We start from the raw sequence: 22,123 nt of genomic DNA, 5'->3' as shown, positions 1-22,123 counted from the left end.
CGTGTCTTATTCTCTGACTTGTAAACTGCCCAGAATTAGTGCCATCTCAGATACAGCTGTCACATGGGCATCCAGCAATCAAAATGTTAAAAAAAATTTTTTTTTAAATGTGAGACTTTTAAGATGAAACTGAGTTCTCTGATTTTTTCTAAAATGACTTTGGCTGCACTATTTATTTTGCAGTTTCAAAATGTATTAAAGGAGGGTGTGAAATTTTGATGTTAATAAAAAGGAGAGCATTTTGTTTAAGCATTTTTTATTTATTTATTTTTTTTAATGAGCACAGTCTTATATGGAAGGTGAGAAATTGGAGAATTAATTTGGCTTGAAGTGACCTGTTGATCACAAGAAGGGAGCCTGGAACCAGGGAAGCTGGAAGATCTGGCAGCTGGAGTTGGGGTGGGGAGGCTGCTTTGGAAAGAGCTCCAGATGAGCTCAGAAGGAGAGGCACGGACAGAATCAAAACAACCCCAAGCTTGAAGTAACTAGAACACTGGGCAGCCTTGCTTCTAGGAAATCGGGAAGGTCCTGGGTTACCCAATAGAGCTGTTCTAAGAATACAGTAGAGACTCGGGCCAGGAAACCAGGGCCCGGGGTCAGAGCAGAACTGGAATTAAGTGTGGCAATGCTAAGACTTCCTTTGCATCTGAGCTGTTTCTTAAATTTGCCTTCAGGGGCCAACAGGCGTGCTTGCAAATGGGGTTTATGGTGTCTTATCCAGAGGTTGGAGGGAAATGCCTAAACCAGTGTTTCTCAACCTTGACTATACGGGAGGACCCCCATGAAGGTGGCCGCTTCTAAAAATGCTAACTAGATCCCCACCTCCAGAGATTCTGAGCTAAGTCATTGGGGATGGGGCCTGTGCACATCAATATTTTGTAAAAAGTTACCCAGGGGATTGTTAATGGCAGCCAGGACTGAGAACCACTGGCCTAAGGGACCAGGAAACGAAGCAGAAGCAACACAACAATTAGACTGGACTTGTTTAGAGAGGGGATGATCAGGACACATCCTGATTTGGAGCAAAAAGGGGCAATTGATTGAGAGCCAGTGATGCTCCCTCTGCCATTTGCTGCTGGGATGACATTGAACAGGTTAACTCACGTGTCTTATTTCTTGTTTTGTTTTCCCATTTCATAGTCAAGCTGGGATAGTGAGAATACCTGCTTCATTTCAGTCTTGCTAAATTAAATGAGATGGCAGACACAGCTTCCACACCCTGGACATGTCCTCACTAGGAACTATGACCGAGCGTTTGTTGAATTCAATAGATGACCTTGAAGTAGATGGAGTTACTTCTGTACACTGTCAAAAACCGCAAAATGCAGTAGGAATAGGGTTGAAGAACATTATCCCTGGCATCTGAGTGAGGCTGGCAGAAACAGGGAGAGATTGGAGGCCAGGGTTCTTAGGACAAGGGTTCACAAACTAGGCTGGTCCACTACTTGTTTTTGTAAATAAAGTTTTATTGGAACGCAGCCATGTGTCACACATTTCTGTGGCTCCTTTTGTGCTGACCTGGCAGAGTGGAGTACTTGAATCAGAGGCTTCGTTGCCTTCAGAGTAAAACATATTTCCTTTCTGGGCATTTACAGAAAAAGTTTGACCCCTGTTTTAGAATAAGATTAAAAGATTTGGTTTGGGATGGAATGTTTGAAATACAGTGAGAGAAGCAAGTGCTTCAAGCATGAGGAATAATCTGAAGGCCCTGGTGACAGATTGTACGTAGGGGGATTTTGCTGTAGAAAGGTTAAGGATGCAGTGTCTTCATCATGGGTAGAATGATGCGGGAGGACAGACTTCCTGAAATCTGGGCATGGTGCAGGATTTTGGTGTCCTTGGCTAGAGACATCTAGGTTTGTCACCACTGGAAGGAGCTGGTAGGAGTCCCCTACATGGGTGGCCTCAGGTCTGGGAGGCCCACCCAGGTCCTGGCCCTGCCTCCATTAGTGAGCCCCACAGTCCTGTTCTGTCCATCTGCAAGTGGTGGGTATCACAGTGCTCAACACTAGCACTCTGGAGAGATCCAGAGAGATCCAGAGCACACAAATTGATTCAGATCATCACTTAGAACGTTTTGGATGGCAAGTCCCTAATCTCTGTCACCACACTGCACAGAGGTTGATTTTCAATTTACCTTTTTTGTTCTCAGTCTTAGATGTTTTGATTCTTAATTCAGAGCATTCATCTCAAGTGGATTCAGAGATTCAAATCTGCTGATAAATTCATGTTTGTTGAGAATTTTGGAGGGAGGAGGAAGATGTTGTCAGCTAAGCTTTTGAATAATGTCTCCTTTGACATTTTAAACTCAAAGTGGGCTGAACCACAGATCAACACATGTAGGCATTATGTGACCGAGATGTAGCATGTGTACAAATAGACTGTGTATATCTGAAAAATAGAACCTGGAAGGAAAGGTAATAGAGAAGCAAGGTAAAGGGGCTCAGAAATGAGGGATCCTTTCTGCTATTTTCTTTATGTGTCCTGCTTCCTGGTTTCATGGAGTAGGGTAGGAGGAAAAGGAGTATTTATTTATCTACCCTAATTAGGCCTGATGCTAGGTAATACACACACACACACCATTTTTATATATGGAAACACAGAGTCACAGAGAGGTTATGTCTTTTTTTTTTTTTAAATAGCCAATAGACTAGTACATTCATAGGTGGACTACTACTCAGTGAGTGATACAAAGTAATGAGCTTTTTTCTTTTTTTTTTTTTTTGAGATTTTATTTATGTGTCAGAGAGAGAGGGAGAGAGAGCATGCACAAGCAGGGAGAGTGGCAGGCAGAGGAAGAGGCAGACTCCTCACTGAGCAAGGAGCCCGATGTGGGACTCAATCCCAGGACCGTGGGATCATGACCTGAGCCGAAGGCAGACCCTTAACCGACTGAGCCACCCAGGCGTCCCAAGAGGTTAAGTCTTTTGCCAAAGTTTATTAGTAAGTAGAACCATAATTCAAATTCAGTTCCTTCTTCTTCTGAATTCCAGACTCTTACAACTCTACTTAATTTGCTTACTTTTCTTGGTTATCTCTCCCTCTTCCCCAGCATTTAATATTATAATGAGGCTACTTTTTTTTGTATATAATGAGGCCACTTTTTAAGTAACTGGTATTTTATGCCTTTTTTTTTTTTAAGTTCTAGATGTCAGTCCTTCCCTTCATCCCTTCCTCAGATGTTTGTTAAGTACAGGCAGCGTGCCAGGCCCTGGGAATCGAGAGGCTAGGTATGGGCAATGCCACTCAAAGTATGATCTGTGGACTGTTCTTGGTCCCTGCATTCATCAGGGTGCTCCAGAGAAATAGAGGAAGAGGGTATGCGTGTGCGCATGTGCATGTGTAAAGAGATTTATTATAAATAATTGGCTCATGCAGTTATCAAGATGGGCAAGTCCCAGGATCTGCAGGGTGAGTTGGCAAGCTGGAGACCCAGGAAAGCCGATGATACAGTTCCATTCAAAAGGATGGCAGGCTCCAGACCTAGGAAGAGCTGGTGTTTCAGTTCAGATCCAAAGGCAGGAGGAAAGAAAAGAATATCCCAGTTTGAAGGCTGTCAGGCAGGAGGAAGTCTCTTACTGAGGGAAAGGTCAGCCCTTTCGTTCTGTCAAGGCCTTCAACTGACTGGATGAGGCCCACCCACACGAGGGAGGGCAATCTGCTTAATGTCCTGATTCAAATGTTAAGCTCCTCCAAATACACCCAGAATACTGTTTGACCAAATATCTGGGCACCCCATGGCTCAGTCAAGTTGACACATAAAATGAACCATCACAGTCCCCAAACTGTTCTGCAGCAAGGGAAGTATGAAAGGTAAAAATTGACATTTAAAAGTTAGAGGGAGCGCTCCTGGGAGAGACCAGAGCCCACAGGACGTCATTGGGGTGTGCAGACCACCTCTAAAAAGGCCGGCCTTTTGCTGTCCTAACCCCTCCCCCTCTCCACCCAGAGGGCCAGGACAAGCCAGACAAAGAGGTCAAGAGACAGAGAGAGGAGTAGTTCAGGAACAAAAGCAGGAGTCAGGATGAATGAAATTAGAATGAGCCGTGAACATGGCTGAGCAACAGGCCCCTCTTGTATGGAGCAGCACTGGGATCTGTCAGTCGGGGTAGAGACACAGGGTCCCCGTGCACATGGAGCCAGGGAAAGTCAGAGTGGAGAGGGCCCGCAGCACAGCTCCCGGACGTTCCCTTCCAGAAGCGGAACCTGGCCAAGGAAGAGGATGGCGGGGCCAGCTCGGGATAGCCTACCTTTAGAACAAACCAGAAATCCCAATTCCACTGTTGATTGAGTACTTCCTGTATGCCAAGCGCAGGGCACAGCATACGTGTTTCCTTTCCTAACATCGGTTCCCTTCCTTGACACCTGGCATTTACTATTTTGTGTGTTGTCTTCGGTGACAAATCTATAGAGCTTTAAAGGGGAGAAGACACCTTTAGGCCTTTAAGAGCTAGGTTTGGTTAAAGCCATCTGGGGTCTAAAGAAGAGTAGACTGTTGATCTAGCGTTGCCCCCCTTGCCACCCCTGGAATTGTAATTGCTTGGGGATTACATAATTATGCCTTTATTTATAAGCACATAATCAAAGAATTATGGGCATGCAAAATGGGGGCTCTCGGGGGAGGAGTCAGAGGAAGTGATGCGGTCTGCTCCTCCACTTGGCCTCCCGATGAACTTGGACCTGCCTGAGGCTGAAGGGAAGAAGGTTCAGAGATGCCACAGGTCGAAAATAAGCCACGGTTTGTTGGCCCTTTTCTCCCATATACTAGAGAACAGCCCTGTGTTGAGAAAAGGTACAGCCTTTGACCCCCTAATTTATGTCATCAATGTATCCTACCCATAATACCACCTCCTCTTATTGGAACTATTGCCCAGCAGGAGGCAGAGTGCTCAGAGCTTTGTATTTCCGTATCTTAAACCTGCCATCATGATTGTGAGGTTAGCATTTCTGCTCCCGTGTCAGAGCTCCGAGCATTTAAGTAGTCCCTCCAAAAGAACAAATTTCTGGTTCCCCCTTTGTTGTGAATTTTCCAGAGCTTCTGGGACCGTGGTGTATTTCCAGAGCTTGCTGGATTCCTCCCCAGATGTCCCCAGGGTTTTTTTCATACAGGCCTCAGAGCATCTGTAGCCGTAACTCCGAGCATAAAAGCGGGAGCAGGGCCCCCTACAGTCATGGAGACCTTAGTTGCAGTCCTACTGCACCACAGTGGCAAAGCTTAAATGTTTCGAGTCTGTTTCCTTATCCGTAATGGGGACATCAGTTGCTACCTGCTTTTGCTGCGATCACCTAAGACATTATCAGCATGAACTACCCAGCACTGCCCAGATCCGTGGCAGACCCCACACAGAAGCGTCACTCTGCCCGCTGCCGGAAGCTGGATGCCCATCTCCTCCCACCCTTGCTTGAAGGGTCGATGGCAGTTGAGCAAAACACAATTGCCGCTAGTGGCCTGTTCATTTCCATCCTCGGTGGGACTGATTTGGTTTTTACCAAACAGGGAAACAGGTTTCAAAAGCTGGGGTTGGAGCTTGTGACTGGCCAGCTCAGTGACAATCCAGCCCTCATCAACCTGTGATTTCCTGTACCCACACACTCCGCCTCGGCCTTTGATCTGTGGTCCTGGGCAGTGGAATTCAGTGAGTCCGAGATGCCACATTAGTAGCAGAGGGCCAGGAGCTCAGGCGTTCAACCCCAAGGCGATTAAGGGGGAGAAGAATGAGTCATGTCTGTGAGGGCTCACAGACACATCACAAGGTCGTGGGCAGAGGCCGGGGGTACATCGGCACAGGTGAAGCCCGCGGGGTGTAATTCATTGCCTCCTTTGATCTCAAGTTTTGTGAGTCACAGAGACGCTGTGGGACGGTTTGGAAGCTCAGTGGGGTCTGGGCAGGAAGAAGAAAAACTCGAAGTGTGGAAAAAGAGAAATTGCGGATTTTTGGGGCAGGCAGCTAAGAGAGGATAGTTTTCTAGAGATGTCATTCTTGCTTGGTCGCCTCGAAGGATCCCGGGATTTCGGCAGCGCAGGAGCAGAGAGGAGTGACAGCTTTGGCTGTGTCCTGTCCCTGGTGCACCTGTGTACGAGGTGTGGCGTGCTAAGTATCTTTGGGAAATGGGGATTTTACATTAATAAAATTAAAAAAAAAGTTCTCTGTAGGGCTGATTATGAAGCTGTTTAAGTGGAGCATGTACAGGTTCAGGCCTAAGAGAACCCGGGGTACAAATGCCGACACCACTGTGCTCTGGTTGTGTGATGTTGAGAGACCTCCCATCCTTTCCGTGTATGATGGTTAAATGGAGTGTTGCTGCAACGGTGACTGCTTTTCTGGGAACACCTTGAAGTTAATTACACTCCTTTCTTCTCCTTTATTGCACTTGGTTATTTGACTCTTGGCTTGGACACATGTATCCACCCTTATGGCATCTATCAGATGGTATGATACGTTACCACAAAGGTAAGTATGACCTGTGCTTTGTTCTCACTGAACTACCAGCCTTCACAGGAAACATTCGCTAAAACAATTGACCAAGTACAGTATGATAGTTTGTTTTTCAGTAGTGATATGTACAAAAATAAAATGTGTTAGAACCTGAAGATTTTGCCTGCACACTGAAGAGGGCTTTCCCTGGGAGCTGAGGCTTCTGAAACAGGGTTTTGAAGGATGAATAGGAGTTCCCATAGGAAGAAAGAAATAAACCTTGTCATTATTATTATCTGTTCTTTTTACTCCTTTTTGCTCTCTTCCACTTTCTACTTTTCCTCTTTCCCCTCTACCTGCTAGTCCTCCTTCACATTCCTATTTTATAGAGAACAAGAATGTCTACCTGGAAATGTTCCAAGTCGGGAAGGGAAGACGGTGTATTTAATTAGGAAACATTATGATTGTCTTCTCTAAACAGCATGTGCATTTTGATCACCGTAGTTAAGTCCTTCTGTTCTCAGCTTTGTCCCCAGGTCAGTCTGGATGCGTTTATTTGTCACTCTGTTGCCACCCACTTGCCCTGGTCAGTGGGACTGTGAAAGGAGCCTCCCGCGTAGTGACAGATGCGTGGGGTGTGGGGCGGGGCTCGCGGGGTGTTCCGCCCCGGCTAACCTGTCTTTCCCCCCCTCCTCCCCCAGATGGGAAGCCGGTGTCCCTGTCGCCGCTGGAGTCGCAGCCGCACAGCCCCCGGTACGCGGCCGCCGGCCAGCGGGAGCGCGAGAGCCTGGAGGTGCGCGTGCGCGAGGTGGAGGAGGAGAACCGCGCGCTGCGCCGGCAGCTCAGCCTGGCGCAGGGCCGCGGCCCGCCGCACCGCCACGGCAACCACTCCAAGACATACTCGGTGGAGGAGGGAACCGGGGACAGCGAGAACCTCCGCGCCGGCATCGTGGCGGGCAACAGCTCCGAGTGCGGGCAGCAGCCGGTCGTGGAGAAGTGTGAGGTAAAGAGCATCCGGAGGCCCCCTGGCCCTCTGCCCTCGCAGGTGCCACCGGGCAGCCGCGCCAGGTGCCCGGAAAGCGCCGGCATTCTTGACTCGGGCCCGAATGCGAATCCGGCACCGCCCCTAACCTTGCTGTGTGTGGCCTGGCCAGTCCTTTAGCCTCTCTGAGCCTTGGTCTTTCCCATCTGAGAAATGGGCGCAAGAGGATCTCCACCACAGAGATGTTAAGAGGAGCAAAGGGATGGAAACTACTGCTTGTTTCTTGGCGGTTCATTGTGACCCACTCGGGATTTCTGCACCTAGCTGTCATCCATCCTGGGGATGCTTCTTACTTAGACTACAGTGTGAGTGGCGCAGATGGAGTTGTGGCCCTGTTGGGCGGCTCCCTTGGCCTCCTTCTTACTTTATAATCAGCTTCTGGAGTTCAGAACCAGAGACTTGTTGCTTCCCTAAGGCGGTGATTTAACTTTTGTAGTTTAATATCCTGCCCCCCCGCCCCCGAGTATGCTTTCTGTATTAGTAACTCTTTGGACATCTGGAAAACTTACCCACACCCTCTCCCTCCCATCCTCATCCTTCCCATTTGTACATCTGTGCTTAGGTCTGCCCTGAACACACATACACACATGCACACGCGCACACACACACACACACACACACACACTCATGTCCTGCTTCTTCCAGTTCCCAAGGACAGGAATTAGAGCAGCCCTGTTAAGAGCAAAGCCTTATGTGACCCAGACAAACCTGAGTTCATATCCCAGCTCTGGTGGTTCCTACTGTGGGTGCTTGAGCAAGTTACCTAACCTCTCTGAACTTCAGATGTCTCATCAATAAATTTGAGAAAAGAAGTTCCTGCTTCATGGAGGATTTATGAGTAGTAGATGGGATGGGTCATATAAAGCCACAAACAGTGCCTGGTACATACTATGTTCTCAATTATGGTATTTTTGGGGTTTTTTTGAGAGCATGTGTGCGAGCAGTGGGGATGAGGGGGTGGGCAGAGGGAGAGAGAGAATCCCAAGCGGGCTCCATGCTCAGCACAGAGCCTGATGTGGGGCTCGATCCCACAACGCCGACACCATGACCCAAGCCTAAATCAAGAGTTGGACGCCCAACCGACTAAGCCACCCAGGCGCCCCATCAGTTATGGTTAATTTTTATTTTTAGTTATCTACATTACCTGCTGCTGCTTTATTCCATTTCCTGGCCACATTGTCAGAATGTGAGACTTCACACCTCCCTGAAAACACCTGGCAGACTATAATATGTTGTTCCTGTGAGGGTGGTTATTATGTTGCTGATACTGTACAGTCTGTCACGAGGGAATGGGGGGCTTACTAAGCAGCATAGACTCCATTCTGGAGAAGGTCAGTGGTGAACGAGGAGAGCCCCCTGGGTCTAGTAGGATTTCTTGTGGCTTCTCAAGCCTGGTTGAGGTGTGGAGAGGTAGACAGTGGTGGATGGAGCCTGTCCAGTGAGGAATGCACACGTGAGCATATAAAATGTGAAGTAAAGCATTGCCCTAGCAAGAAAGAATGTAGGACATGGTGAGTTGATCAGTCAGGAAGCCCAGAGAACCTGGGCCGGGAAATGGTTGCACTGGATTATCATTCATTCTTTCGTTCAGCGGACAGTTCCTGAGCCTCTGTTACGTGTCTCACACTGTTCACTATGCTGGGAAATATCAATGAACAAAAAAGAGACAAAACTCCCTTTCTTGTTCTCCCATTGAGGTGGGACGTGGAGAAAGAGATGCTCAAGAAATTGAGAAATTCAAACATCAGGAGGTGTTAAATGCCACGCGTTGGTTCAGCCCTGCCCACATGCCAGGTCCCATCCATTTATTCCTCCACAACCATCGTCAGTGGCCTGAGGTCCTAAACATCTCTCTCTTACATCTTCAGTAGTGCTAACAGACTCCCCTGCTTCTGGCTGGTCTGGAGGGACCCTAATTTGGGGAACTTCCCTTCTTGTCTGGGAGAAGACTTGCTGGCTTTCTTGCAGGTTCTCTGGTCTTTGGTTATGGCCCTGGTGTCCGTTCAGAGTGGGCGACGGAACCCTGCCCACTAGGTGGGAAGGCCCAGGGGGAGGAAGTGTATTTACGTTATTATGACTCAGGCTGACTCAAGGCACTGACTGAGAATCAAGGAGGTGAAAAATGGAAATGAGAAAGGAAAAAAAGCGGGGCGGGGGGGAACAAGTGGAGCAGAGGGAGAAGGTGGGGGTGGGGGCTTTCTCTTCCTACCACAGTCTGTCAGACCACAGTCTGTCTCCCCAGTGCTGTTTCCTGAGAGACACATCCTATTTCTAAAGAGGGCTTCTGCCCGGAGCGCCCCACAGAGTAGTGTAGACAAAACAGCTCCTAAAGCTGGGAGACCCGAACCTAAATCCTGGCCCCATGCCCAGCTTAATAACTATATGGCACTCAGCAACTTACGTCATTTTTCCATATCTTGGTTTCCTCGTCTGTAAATTACCAAGAAAAATCAAGTTCCTGCCTGGTTTGTACTACATCAGTGGTGACCAGATATTAGAGCTGGAGGCAAACTCTAAAAGAGTTGTTATTGGCATTAGATTTCATGGTGAAGTATCGAAATATCCCACCTGACAATGGCTTTGCATCTTATTTCTCTTTATGCCTGAAAAGTCTGGAGGCCTTTTTCAGTAGGGATGTCCGTTTTGGGGACGCGGGCTTCGGTGATGTTTCGCTCAGCTTACTTGCCTGGCATTCCCAAGGTCGTCTCGTCCATGATGACTGCCAGAGCTTTGGTCCTGTCTCCACATTCCAGCTGACAGGAAAGCTGCGGTGTTAAGGTGGGGCACGCCACCTCCCTTTCATAACATGTCTTAGACATATCACAGTCCGTTCCTCTTGGGGCACACTGATGGAAGAACTTCCCTGTAGGACTACCAGGAGCTGCCACCTAGCTGCAAGGGAGCCTGCAAAAGGTCGGTTTTTACTCAAGGAAGCCACGTTCTCTGCTAACAGTTTGGAGCGCTGCTTCTGGAACAGATGTCATGGTTACAGTGAACATTCTTTATCACATGGGCTGTGCCCAAACTTGGTGGTCAATTAGAATTACGTACCAGAAATGCATATTCATGGGACCCACCCTAGACCTACTCATCAAGAATCTCTGGGTGTAAGTTGCAAGAGCATGAGCATTAAAAAAAAAACAACAACAACAAACAGTGCAAGTGATTCTGAGATAGTAGAGATTGTTTGAAAGCCACTGCCTGAAGCCACAACAGAAACAATGGGGTTCTCTTCATGCCCGTTCTCTTTCAGAGATGAAGTAGCAATTTAGGAATTCAGACCTGGGGATTGTTGATTCTTCTAGTAATTTAGTTTTTTGTCTTTTGCACCTGAGAATTAAAGTTTCCTTCCTTTGTTTTTCTTCTCTTTGCCTGTCTTGATAATGTCACTTCCTAGACCCTTGAAGTTAGTTTTGGTAGAATTGTCTGTGCTGAAACCCTGGTCCTGTTCCAAGCCACCACAGATGAATTTGAAAGTCTTGATCTGCTGTAGCTTATTTCGAGGTGGTCTCCTCCGGGGACGCCTTGACCTTGAGATGCTGACTTCATACCCATTCCAGTGTAGATACTTTCTCTGTCTCCATCGCTTGGCGTCTTTAAAGATTTTAGTGAAGAAGCCATAGAGGCAAACAAGAAATGTCAGTCAGCGAAGTCACAATAGAAGCCTCCCTTCATCGAGACACTTGGCGGTTACAAGTGCCAAAGCCAGTCCTGACGCCCTGTCAGAGCTCAGCACCTCACCACAGAGGATGTTGTCATCCTCCCTCATTGCACTGAGACCTCTCAGGGGTATGACAGGTATTTCTGAAAAGTCTTCTGTAATGATGCCCAGGCTGTCAGCCGAGATATCTGGTGATGGAAACAATGGGCCCTCGCCAGTCCTGGTGCCCTCTTATCGTTCCTAATTATGTGGCCTTCAGAGAGCTGTCCGTTTTTTTTTTTTGTTTGTTTGGTTTTTTTAAGATTTTATTATTTATTTATTTGAGAGACAGAATGAGATAGAGAGAGCATGAGAGGGTCAGAGGGAGAAGCAGACTCCCTGCCGAGCAGGGAGCCCGATGTGGGACTCGATCCCGGGACTCCAGGATCATGACCTGAGCCGAAGGCAGTCGCTTAACCAACTGAGCCACCCAGGCGCCCAAAGAGCTGTCCGTTTTATTCTTGCCTTTCTCTGTTGTCAGGGCAGTGCTGTTTCAGCAACGGACTGGTTTCTGCGTGCCATGGAACTTCTGCAGCAGAGTCATCCTCTGTGATTTCTGCTTGGGCCCTCGGCTGTCTAGATAGGTGTACTTTTCTTGCACTTCCGGTTCTGGTCCATTCCAGGAGTCAGCTCTGCTACAGCAGAAAAGTCACTGGAACTGGGGTCCGAATTCCAAACTGGGAGTCTTTACTTTGGCAGTCACTAGTCATACGACCTGGGGTAATTCAGTGACTTTCTTAGAGTCTGTGTCGTCATTACAAAAATGAGAATTTATAATCTGCTCTTTCCAATGCAGTTGTGAGGATGAAATGGGCTAGCAGGTGGGAAACCAACTCTGTAGGAGCATCACATAGCCTTACTCTGCACATTCCAGTTCCCTAATGCTGCCTAACAAACACCTAAAATGTCGCAGCTTAAAACAACATGGGTCATTTTATTAGCTCTCGTCATTTCTTTAGGTCAGGGATTTGGGAAGGGCTTTGGTGAGCAGTTGTTGTTTGGGGTCCCTCATACACGTGTCGTTAGTTTGTGGCTGGAGCTGAACAGTGAGGGCTGGAGCTGTGGGCGCTGACGCAGCACCCCTCTTCCCTGTCATAGACTCGGGGCCTCTCCATGTCCGTCTCTGCGGCCAGGTTGGACTTCCCTACACTATGGCGGCCCCAGGGCACTCGGCCGCTTCTCTGGCCGCCGAAGACTAAATACAAGTGTTCCAGTGACTGAGGCAGAACAGAAACACTTTTTATGCCCTGGCCTCAGAGTCACATAATGTCACTTCTGCTGATAGTGAAATCTTTTCATTGGAAGAGGCTCAAAAGCTCACCCACTTTCACAGGGAAAAGTACATACCCCATCTCTCAGTGGGAGGAATGTCAGAGAATTGGCGGATGTCCTTGAATACAACAACAATTGATACTGTTACTGTGGGAGGTCAGGTGAATGGTGTACTCTTATGTGAGACCACCATTATGGAAGTCTGTCTCTCCTCCATGCTTTGAGCTTCATTTCTCGGTCGTAATGTAATAGTAATAAAAGTTAACATTTGCTCAGCCTTTAAAGTGGATCAGACATTGTGCTAAAATTTACATAAAATAATTTACATAAACTATCTCATTCAGTCCACACAGCATACTTTCTTCATTTGACACATTAGAAAGCTGCTAAGAAAGTTTCAATAATTATTTCAAAGTCCTACTACCAGAAGAGATGGAGCTCGAATTTAAACCTAAGCAGTTTGCTTCTAGAACCTGTACTTGGGGTGGGGGGGAGGGGAAATGCCTGGGTGGCTCAGTCAGTTAAGTGTCTGCCTTCAGCTCAGGTCGTGATCCCAGGGTCCTGGGATCAAGCCCTGCATCGGGCTCCCTGCTCAGCGGAGAGTCTGCTTCTCCCTCTACCTCTCCCCCTGCTTGTGTGTGCGCTCTCTCTCTCAAATAAATAAAATCTTAAAAAAAAAAAAAAAAGGAACCTGTACTTGGAACCATTGCCTTACCACTCTGTGAATTAGAGCGCCCAGGACCCACACCCCCATGAGCTTAGAGCCCCAGTCCTAGTCTGTGCCTGGCAGGTGCCTCATCTCAAAGGCTTCACGGTTACCGGGCACGATGGGGTTCATCTTTCACCTTGGGGGCTACAGCAGCTACGTGGGGGTAGTCATTTCTCAGTAGGTCGAGGCAAGGATGTATCTGTTCTTTTAAAAGAAGTTATATTTAAAATTGCCTTCCAGACTGTGAGTGTATTTGTTAGCTCAGTACAGATGTACTATTTTGCTTTAGCCATTATGTTTATAAATCTTGACACCTTGTGCCTTCATTTTCTGGGCCCCTAGAACCATAGTATTTTGATCTATTACTTCATTTTAGAGAATTTTATGAAATAACTCAGCAGTGGAGGGGTTTTGCCTGCCACCTCTCATATTCACATGGCTATCGGAAGATACTGCTGTAGCATTTGGATTCACATTTTATTAGCCTCATAGGTTGTCTTCCGGGCTCCTTCAAGGATGTAAGTGTGCTAAAATACCTTCCCTAAATGTCAGGCCCTGGAGTTAGGGAACATTATAGCTGGAAGAAGCCTAGCAGGATTTTCTTCAGTGATTTTGGGAGCCCGTGCTCCTGTAGTGGTTACTTAGGTTACCTCCCCTACCCGAGTCTAGTAGTTATTGATGGCTTCCTACCAGGTTATCCCCCAAACCTAATGACTTCAAATAACAAGCATTTATTTTGTCGTACAGTTTGAGAATCAGGAAATCTGGAAGCAGCCTAGTTGTACGTTGTGTCCTCCTGCGGTTGCAGTTACAGTGTCTGCCAGGGTGGCTGTTGCTGGTAGGCTTGATCTGCTTCGGAGAAGGCACGCTGGCGTGGCCGGGACCTCGGGTCCTTAGGATTGCTTGCGTGTTCTCACACTGCAGCAGCTCGCTGTCCCCGGAGTAAGGTATCCAGCAGAACAAGGCAGAGGCCACAATCTTCTCTATGACCTCGCCTTGGATGTCATACACTGTTAGTTCTGCCAAGCTCTATCGGTCATATAGACCGACCCTCACACAGTGTAGGAGAGGCTCTACCAGGGCTGCAGGGATCGGTGGGGACAGTCTTGGAGGTGGCTACCACACTATGGCCCTGGCTAGGGGTCCCATCTCCTGCAGCCTCCTGTCTGTGCTTACTCCAAAGGAGTCCTGCCCTCATCTGCTTTCTGTATCGTCCTCTCTTATTATATGTTATTTCTTTTGAAAATGTGCCATTAACAACAACAACAACAAATAAAGATGCAACCTTCTCATTTTAAAGATGATGACGGTAAAGCAGAGCAAAATAAAAAGTCTGTCCTAGTTTTGCACAGTAGCTCCCATGGCCCAAATAATGAATGATTCCAATGGCTCATCTCCTCATTCCTGTGTCTTTTGCCCTCTTGTATGGGAGGATGATGAAGGCAGCCACCAACATTTGACACAGCAGAGCGAGTCGGGCAGCTCTGAAAGCCCTCCTTTCAACCATAAGGGAAAGACTGTCCCAATCCTTACTTGAAGGAGAGTTGGGGTAAGGGCAGAAGGAAAGAAACTGATGCCTGACTTTCAAGAATATTTAAGGCTCAAGGCCTTGAATGTAGAGGCTTCAGCATACTATAAACTCTTATATGAATAGTAATTAATACTACTGATTGCTGATGCCTGTCTTCTAACTTACACGACCCCAGGCTCTGATCCCTTTACGTGAATCATCTCAGTTAATCTGTCCAGCAGACCTTGACAAATTTTTATCCCCCCCCCCTTTTTTTAATATATGAAGAAACTGAGTTCCCAGCAGGTGCTGCTATATCTTGAGAGATGGGGAGGAGTTTGATACGTGAGGTGAAGCACCAGGGCATCCCAAACTGAGAGCACATTATGGAAGCAAGGAAACCTCGTGAATCTTCCAGCTTGATCAGAGCATGAGCACCGTGAAAGGAGGAGGCAGGGTGTTGGTGATCACGTCTGCTTTTACTTTTTGTGCAAGTATCTGGTACCAGACACTGCACTTGTAAATGCGTCAGCTCCTGGACTCAATCATCGTGAAGTTTTAACTAGGGAAGCCTGAGCTTAGTGAGGCCACATAGCTGAAAAATGTGCGTCTACAGTTATAAATCTCTTTTGTTTTTAATTGTGGTACAACAAAGCCATGTAACCTGAAATTTACTCTCTTAAAAATGAAGTGTACATTTCAGTAGTGGTCAGTATATTCACATTGCTGTGTAACAGATCTCTAGAACGTTTTCATCTTGCAGAATAAACTATACCCGTTAAACAGCAACCCGCTCCCATTTTTCCCTCCCCTCGCCCCAGACCCTGGCAACCACCATTCTACTTCTGTAAATTTGTCTCCTTTAGGTACTTCATATAAGTGGGATCAAACGGTACTTGTCTTTTGGTGACTAGCTTATTTCACTTAGCATGATGTCCTCAAAGTTCACACTGTAGCGTGAGACAGGATTTCCTTCCCTGTTAAGGCTGAATAATATTTCATTGTATGTCTGGACCACATTTTGTGTACCCATTCATCTGACGGTGGACACCCAGGCTGCTTACCCCTCTTGGTATTGTGAATAATGCTGCCATGAACATGGGTGTGCGCACCTCTCTTGGAGATCTGCTTTCAGTTCTTTTGGATATATACCTCGAAGTTAGGATAGCTGGATTATATGGTGATTCTGTTTTTAATTATTCCAGGGACCACCATATTCTTTTCCACAGCAGCTGCACCATTTTACACCCCCAGCAACAATGCACAAGGGTGCAGTTTCCCCACATCCCCACCACAGGTTGTAAGTCTTAATACATATACTCTTCTGCTTCCTCTGCTAGAGAAGTCGACTGCAGACAGATCACCAGGGACTTTGAAAGAATACATCATGTGGCCATGTCGCACCTCCACGTTTGCCTCCCTGTCCCGTACCACCCCTGGCTTAGGGTGCTGTGAAGTTTCACGTGCAGTCTGCGAAGGCAGGTCCTTGGGGCCGGTGTCTGAAGATGCTGGGGTTTATTGGCGGTGGCTGCCCCAGGGGAGGCGGCTCTCTGCAGCCAGGCGGATCCTGGCCCCCAGGGCAACACGGACCTCACTGAAGGGCATTTGGGCAGCCTGTCACAGCTTCCGCTGTGCTCGGGGGGTTGCACTAGCCCCCTGAGTGTTCTCTCTGCTTCCAGCTTCCTTGCTCCCCTCCCTCCCACCCCTGCACATGCACACAGAGATAATCTGTTCTCAACTGGTAGCTCGAGTGAGTCTTTTAAAATATAAGTCGGAGCATGCCATTTCTCAGCTCTGAACGCTCAAGTGGCTTCTCTCTTCATGCTTCTTGCAAAGGCCCATGCACTCTAGAAGGTCTGCCTTACTCCCCAGCTTTCTCCTTGTGGACTCGTTGCCACACAGCCTGGTCTCCCTCTTTTGCTCCCTGCTTTCCCCAGCACCTACAAGGGAGTCTGGCACAGAGAAGGTGCACCATTGACACTTGCAGAATGGCCATGTGTTTTGGCAACGTGTGCGGGCTTTTTGGGTCAGGGGCATCATCCTGTAGGTAGGAGCGTGGCACGTGCTATCCATGGCAGGTCAGTGTGGGCCTGTGTTCAGACAGCCCACCTGCCCCAAATGTGAGTCTTTTCTAGCAGTTAAGCTTCTGCTGACCCACCCTAAAATCAGCCTCACCCCTTTCATCTGTTCTTCACGTAGCATTTGGGTTTCTGACTGCTAAGGGTACTCTGTTGTTTGTCACACAGAGAAGCCCTAAAAGCAGGCCAGAAGTATGCAGGGTGGAGAACGCCGGGTGGTTCATTCATGTGTTCTCCGTTTCTTAGGCCTTGACTATGGAGAAGGTGCTCAAAGTCCCCATTCGCGGTGTGGCCCTTCCCTGTTTTCATACTGGCCTACCTCACTGAGCCCCTGGCAGCGTGGATGCCATTACAATCAGGAGGTGTCTACTCTTACTTTTAATTATTTTAATTTTTTTTTATAGATTTATTTTTATTATTTTAGAGCAAGAGCGAGCATGAGCAGGGGGAGGGGCAGAGGGAGAGGATCCCAAGCAGACTCTGTGCTGAGCGCAGAGCCCATTGTGGGGCTCGATCTCACAACCCTGAGATCATGACTGAGCCAAAACCAACAGTCGGATGCTTAAGCGACTGAACCCCCCAGGCATCCCTATTTTTAATTTTTTAATCAAAATATAACTGATACACAATAGGAGGTGTCTACTTTTGTCTTCTACAGGGTTGAGATAATTTTGACTTTTGGGTCCATGGTTTAGTATTTAGAGGAGACAGAACTTGATCACTGACTTCCCAGAAGAGTAGAGATGCCCTGGAGGTTTGTAAGATGAGTTTAAGCAGCTCATCAGCAATACATTGCTTTCATTTTCACAGTTCTGTGTGTGTCTTATTGAAACCAGGTAGTACGGGTTTAACAGCAGGACTTTGAATTCAACCCCTCGATTTGCCACCGACTGGCTGAGCCACGGGATGTTGGATGAGAATGTCACCACCCTGTCTGTCTCACTCTTCATCTTGAATTTTGGAAAATGCTGGATATTAGGACTCTACAGGAATCCCGCCTTATCCGTGGTTTCACTTTCCACAGTTACGGTTACCCGTGGTCAGCTGCAGTCTGATCCTCCTGACGATTCATCAGGTCCTTAGTAGCCTGACACTGTGGCAGAGTGCCCGCATCCGTCCCCTGACTATAACGCAGCACCTCGGCATTTTATTATCTCCCATCATCACAGGAAGGGTGGGTGAGGTACAGTAAGATACTTTGAGAGAGACCACATTCATGTAACCTGTTACAGTATATGGCTGTAATTGTTTTAATATTAGTTACTGTTGTTAATCTCCTACTGTGCCTAGTTTATAACTTAAACTTTATCATGGGGATGCATCTGTAGGAAAAAAACAAGAGTATATATAGGGTTCAGTAGTGTCCACGGTTTCAGGCGTCCCTTGGGGGTCTTGGAAAGTGTCCCTTGTGTACTACTGTATATAGAAATTCTACCCTCCTCCTTGTCTCCAGGATTCACCAAGGATCAGAGAGGTTAAGTTACTTGCACAAGGTCACCCAGCCAGCCAGAGGCAGAGCTGCAGCCAACACCCAGCTCTGCTGATTGCCACGGTTTTGTTCTTGGCATAGAAAAAGCCTGCATCTTGAGTCCTCCTCCCTTGCCTCATCCTCACCCTGAGAGTCATGAATTCCAGGACCTGGGGACAGTGATGCGTGCTGTCTCTCGTTCTTTTATACAAGTGCAGGAGAAGGTGCTCTCCACTGGAGAGGTATTGGAAACGGATTCTTGGAACACCCCTCATACTCTCTGTGTGATCACAGCTAACATCTGGTTGAGTTTTTACCCAACAGTATTCAAAGCACTTAGCTAGAGCAGTGGTTCTCAAAGTGTGGTCCCTGGACCAGCAGCATCAGCATCACCTGGATGCAGGCTGTCCTCAGGCCCCCATGTCAAACCTCCTGGATCAGAAACTTGGGGGAAGTGTTCCGCCCCCCTCCCCGCCCCCATCCCTCGCTCCGTCTGAACAAGCCCTCCAGGGATCATGGTGCACACTGAGTTTGAGAGCCACTTGCTCCTCATCCTCAACAACCCCTTGAGGATGCGTAGTGTTATGTCCCTGTTGTGTAGGTTGAGGGAGTTCAAGCACAAAGATGTTGAACAACTTCTCCGTATGCTGTTCAGACATTCGGTAAGCAGCGTCCATTCACTAGGGGCACTTCTTGCACTCTTCGGATGCTCACAGTGACCCAGTGCGGTGCCCGTTCTTATCTCCATTTTATAGACAAGCCAGGGAGGCCCAGGGACATGAAGCGATGCTCCGCGGTCACATAGCAGCAGCTAGCTTTGACATTGCAGCTCAAACCGGATCTCTTCACTCTGGTTGGGTTCTCCCCACAAAGCCACCCCCGCCTCTGTCCCTGGCTGTGTGCTTCTCCCCAGCTGCCTGTCCCCTGGGAGGCCTGCCTCCCCTCCCCTCGTCCCCAACACTTAGGTCTGCCGCTGTCCTCGGAACGCGGGCTGAGCCTGACTTTTCACAGCCCAGACGCTGGTGCTGCAATGGGTTTCCCCTCTCTCCTCGCCGGTCGTGTCCCCGACAGGATGTGCTCGCACTCATTTGTGCCCCAGACAGAGTGCCTCGCAGGGAGTACCGGGCCCTCTGGGTCCTGCTGCTCCTCGTGTGGCCGGGGGCAGCACAGCTGGGCACAGTACTGATTACTTCTGCCAGGCTCACACCTTGCCTGCCATCCCCCAGAGAATGTTCTTTTCCTGCTTCTGTTGAAGGCTGACAAGCAGAGAGCTACAAATCCCAGCTGGCCCTGAATGTCAGGAGTGACGGTTGCCCTGGTCGAGTCACTGGAATGCCCTCTCCTCCCTGCCCATCTCTGGCATCCTCTTGGTCCAGGTGGCGCAGGCTGCTCTGGCTTCAAGGACACTGAGCTCGCTGTCAGCGGAGCCTTCCCGGTCTCTGATGGGATTGTCCGGGTAGCGACCGCTACTCCCTCTTCACTTGGCCCTGGGGGACTGATTCACCTTTCTGTCCTCTGAGCACAACACGGGGCCTGGCATATTAGGGACCCCAGAAATGCCTGTGTCAGGCCTGGATCCTTCTTCCAAGTCCTAGAAGTAAACGTCACTCACTTGGCCCTAGTTCGACTACGTCATGTCTTCAGGTGCAGCTCGTGGGTGTGTGCTGAGCACCAGGGTCAGGACTGGAGGGAGTGAGCAGGATGCTCTGTGGGCTTCCTTAGAAAGAAGCTGTGGTCCATGTGTCTGAGAACTTTGTCGAGCTGCTTAAAATTTATAAACACAGCTTACACATTCTTCAGTGCACTCTGTTGGTACTCTCCTGCTTCGTTTCACCTTCGGGATCAGCAGTTTATCTCTGAATGCCTCAGAGCCACCTGTGCTTCCCTTCCAGCCACCAGGACCGATGCAAGGCTAAGGAAGGGTCACTGGAACTGGTCAGACCCTAGAAGGAAACCGATGGCACACACAGATGAGCTGGGAAGGGTTTGAGGCAGGGCCACACGCATGGGAGCCAGTGAGGGTGGTGGAGCTCCCTAGAGAGAGTCACTACAACCCCTGGGCCCGTAGGGCACGAGGCAGGTGGCCTTAAGGAGCCCGAGAGAGCCGGATCTCTGGTAGAGGGTTTCTAAAAGGCGCAGGGGATCTGACCTCTCTTTCCACCTGCCATCAGGCCTCCCAGTGACCAAACTCAACCAGAAACCCGAGGCAGTGGGAGCCCAGTTATTTAGTCTGTAAAGTCAGGTGCTCAGGCACAGAGCAAATTACGGGCACCTATTTGGGGCACGGAGCGAATTGGAAGAGTGAGTTTGGAGGAGCAGATAACATCATCACCCCCAACCCCCATCCAAGCTTTGTGACCAGTAAAGGCAAGTATGACATCCATATAAAATATAAGGAGGAATTCTTGTGAGTGGACAGTGGTCACTGAATCTGATATTCAGACCCATCACTCTGATGAGAGGAATGTCCCAGTAGTTGTGGCCGCTGGTCGGTCCTCTTTAAGTCACTACATTGAAACACTTGAAACCTGGACTTCGTAGCTTCCAAACCAAGTTATTGTGGTGAGACCATATTTGTGACTCTGCTCTTTCAAGGAGCATTCATCCCTGTCCCCTGTTCACTCCGAACCCCAGCCCCCAACCCATTCTTGGCATTCACTCCTGTCCCTACAAAAAGTTGGGACCATCCAGAACTCCTCCAAGAGCATGTTCACGGCACTCCCGATTTTCTGCATTCCCGGGGAACAGGGCCTGGGCTCCACGGCTCCAGATGATGAATTTATTCATGGTGGCAGGTGTATTGGACGAACTAAAGAGATTGGAAAATTATGTAAAATGTTTGTGAATGTGCGCACTTGTGCTTACATTTAATGGGCCCATTTTAAAAAGCCCCTGAACCCTGAAGCCAAGACAAAGTTTGATATCTGGGAGGCCGCGTGTTTAAATATTTGTGATTCCAAAGAGCCTGATTCAGCTTTTATCCATTCTTGTCCCCTTCCTGGCTATGTCTCCCACGTACAGGCATTTTCCTATTCATTTCCTTCATGATTTAAATGGTGACAGTTGCATTCCGCTTTACAGTCTTTCATGCTGAGTCTTTGGGAGATAATATCCAGAGATAAGCGATGGTGTCTTCATTTTACAGGTGGAGAAATGAAGATATGCATAATATGGTCTAATTTTTTTTTATTTTTAATTAATTTATTTATTTGAGAGAGAGAGAATGAGAGAGAGGGCATGAGATGGGGGAGAGTCAGAGGGAGAAGCAGACTCCCCGCCGAGCAGGGACCCCGATGCGGAACTCGATCCTGGGACCCCAGGATCATGACCTGAGCCGAAGGCAGTCGCTTAACCAACTGAGCCACCCAGGCGCCCCAATATGGTCTAATTTTATGTGAGACGAGGTTGGGTTGGTAGTTCGCAGGTCTCAGTTTCCCCACACTCCCTCTTGCTTCTTTCTGAAAGCTGAATTTCCTCACAACAGCCCTGTGAGCATTGGGGCAGGGTAATTCTCTATTGTGGGGGCTGCCCTGTGCCTCGTAAGGGGTCGAGCAGCGTCTCTGGTCCTGCCCACTTGATGTCATAGCCCCGCACATCCCCAGGAGTGACCACCAAAAATGACTCCAGACAGACGTTGTCTGATGTCCTGGGCAGGGCAGGGGGGATGACTTTTGCCTTCTATTGAGAACCACTGGCTTCCAGCAGAGGAATTTTAGATCCTGGCCATCAGAGATTGTGAGTTAATTGGTCTGAGGTGGGGTTGGGGCACAGGGTATAGTTTAAAAATCTTTCTGGTGTTTCTGGTATGTTATAAGGGTGAAGAATCTCTGTTCCAGAGTTTGAATCCCACCTGTCTAAGCCCGAGTAACTTCCCTTGATGATGTTGTGGGTGGGGTGGTGAAGCAGGCCTGGGAGCCAGAGGTCATTG

General features: G+C 48.4%; 1 protein-coding gene across 4 annotated transcripts in view; it reads left to right on the top strand.

Moving 5' to 3' along the window:
- The window catches only part of LARGE1 (LARGE xylosyl- and glucuronyltransferase 1), a 522,085-nt gene that overhangs the window by 229,357 nt on the left and 270,605 nt on the right, over positions 1-22,123 (top strand). For all 4 annotated transcript variants that reach the window (XM_036093490.2, XM_036093487.2, XM_036093489.2 and 1 more), the window contains exon 3: positions 7,118-7,419. In XM_036093490.2, coding sequence (XP_035949383.1) covers positions 7,118-7,419 — 302 coding nt within the window. The remainder of the gene's footprint in view (positions 1-7,117; positions 7,420-22,123) is intronic.

This window comes from Halichoerus grypus, chromosome 6, assembly GCF_964656455.1.
Source record: "Halichoerus grypus chromosome 6, mHalGry1.hap1.1, whole genome shotgun sequence".
Classification (NCBI taxonomy): Eukaryota; Metazoa; Chordata; class Mammalia; order Carnivora; family Phocidae; genus Halichoerus; species Halichoerus grypus.
Note: the sequence above shows the minus strand (reverse complement) of the source record. Positions and strands in the feature narration are given on the sequence as shown.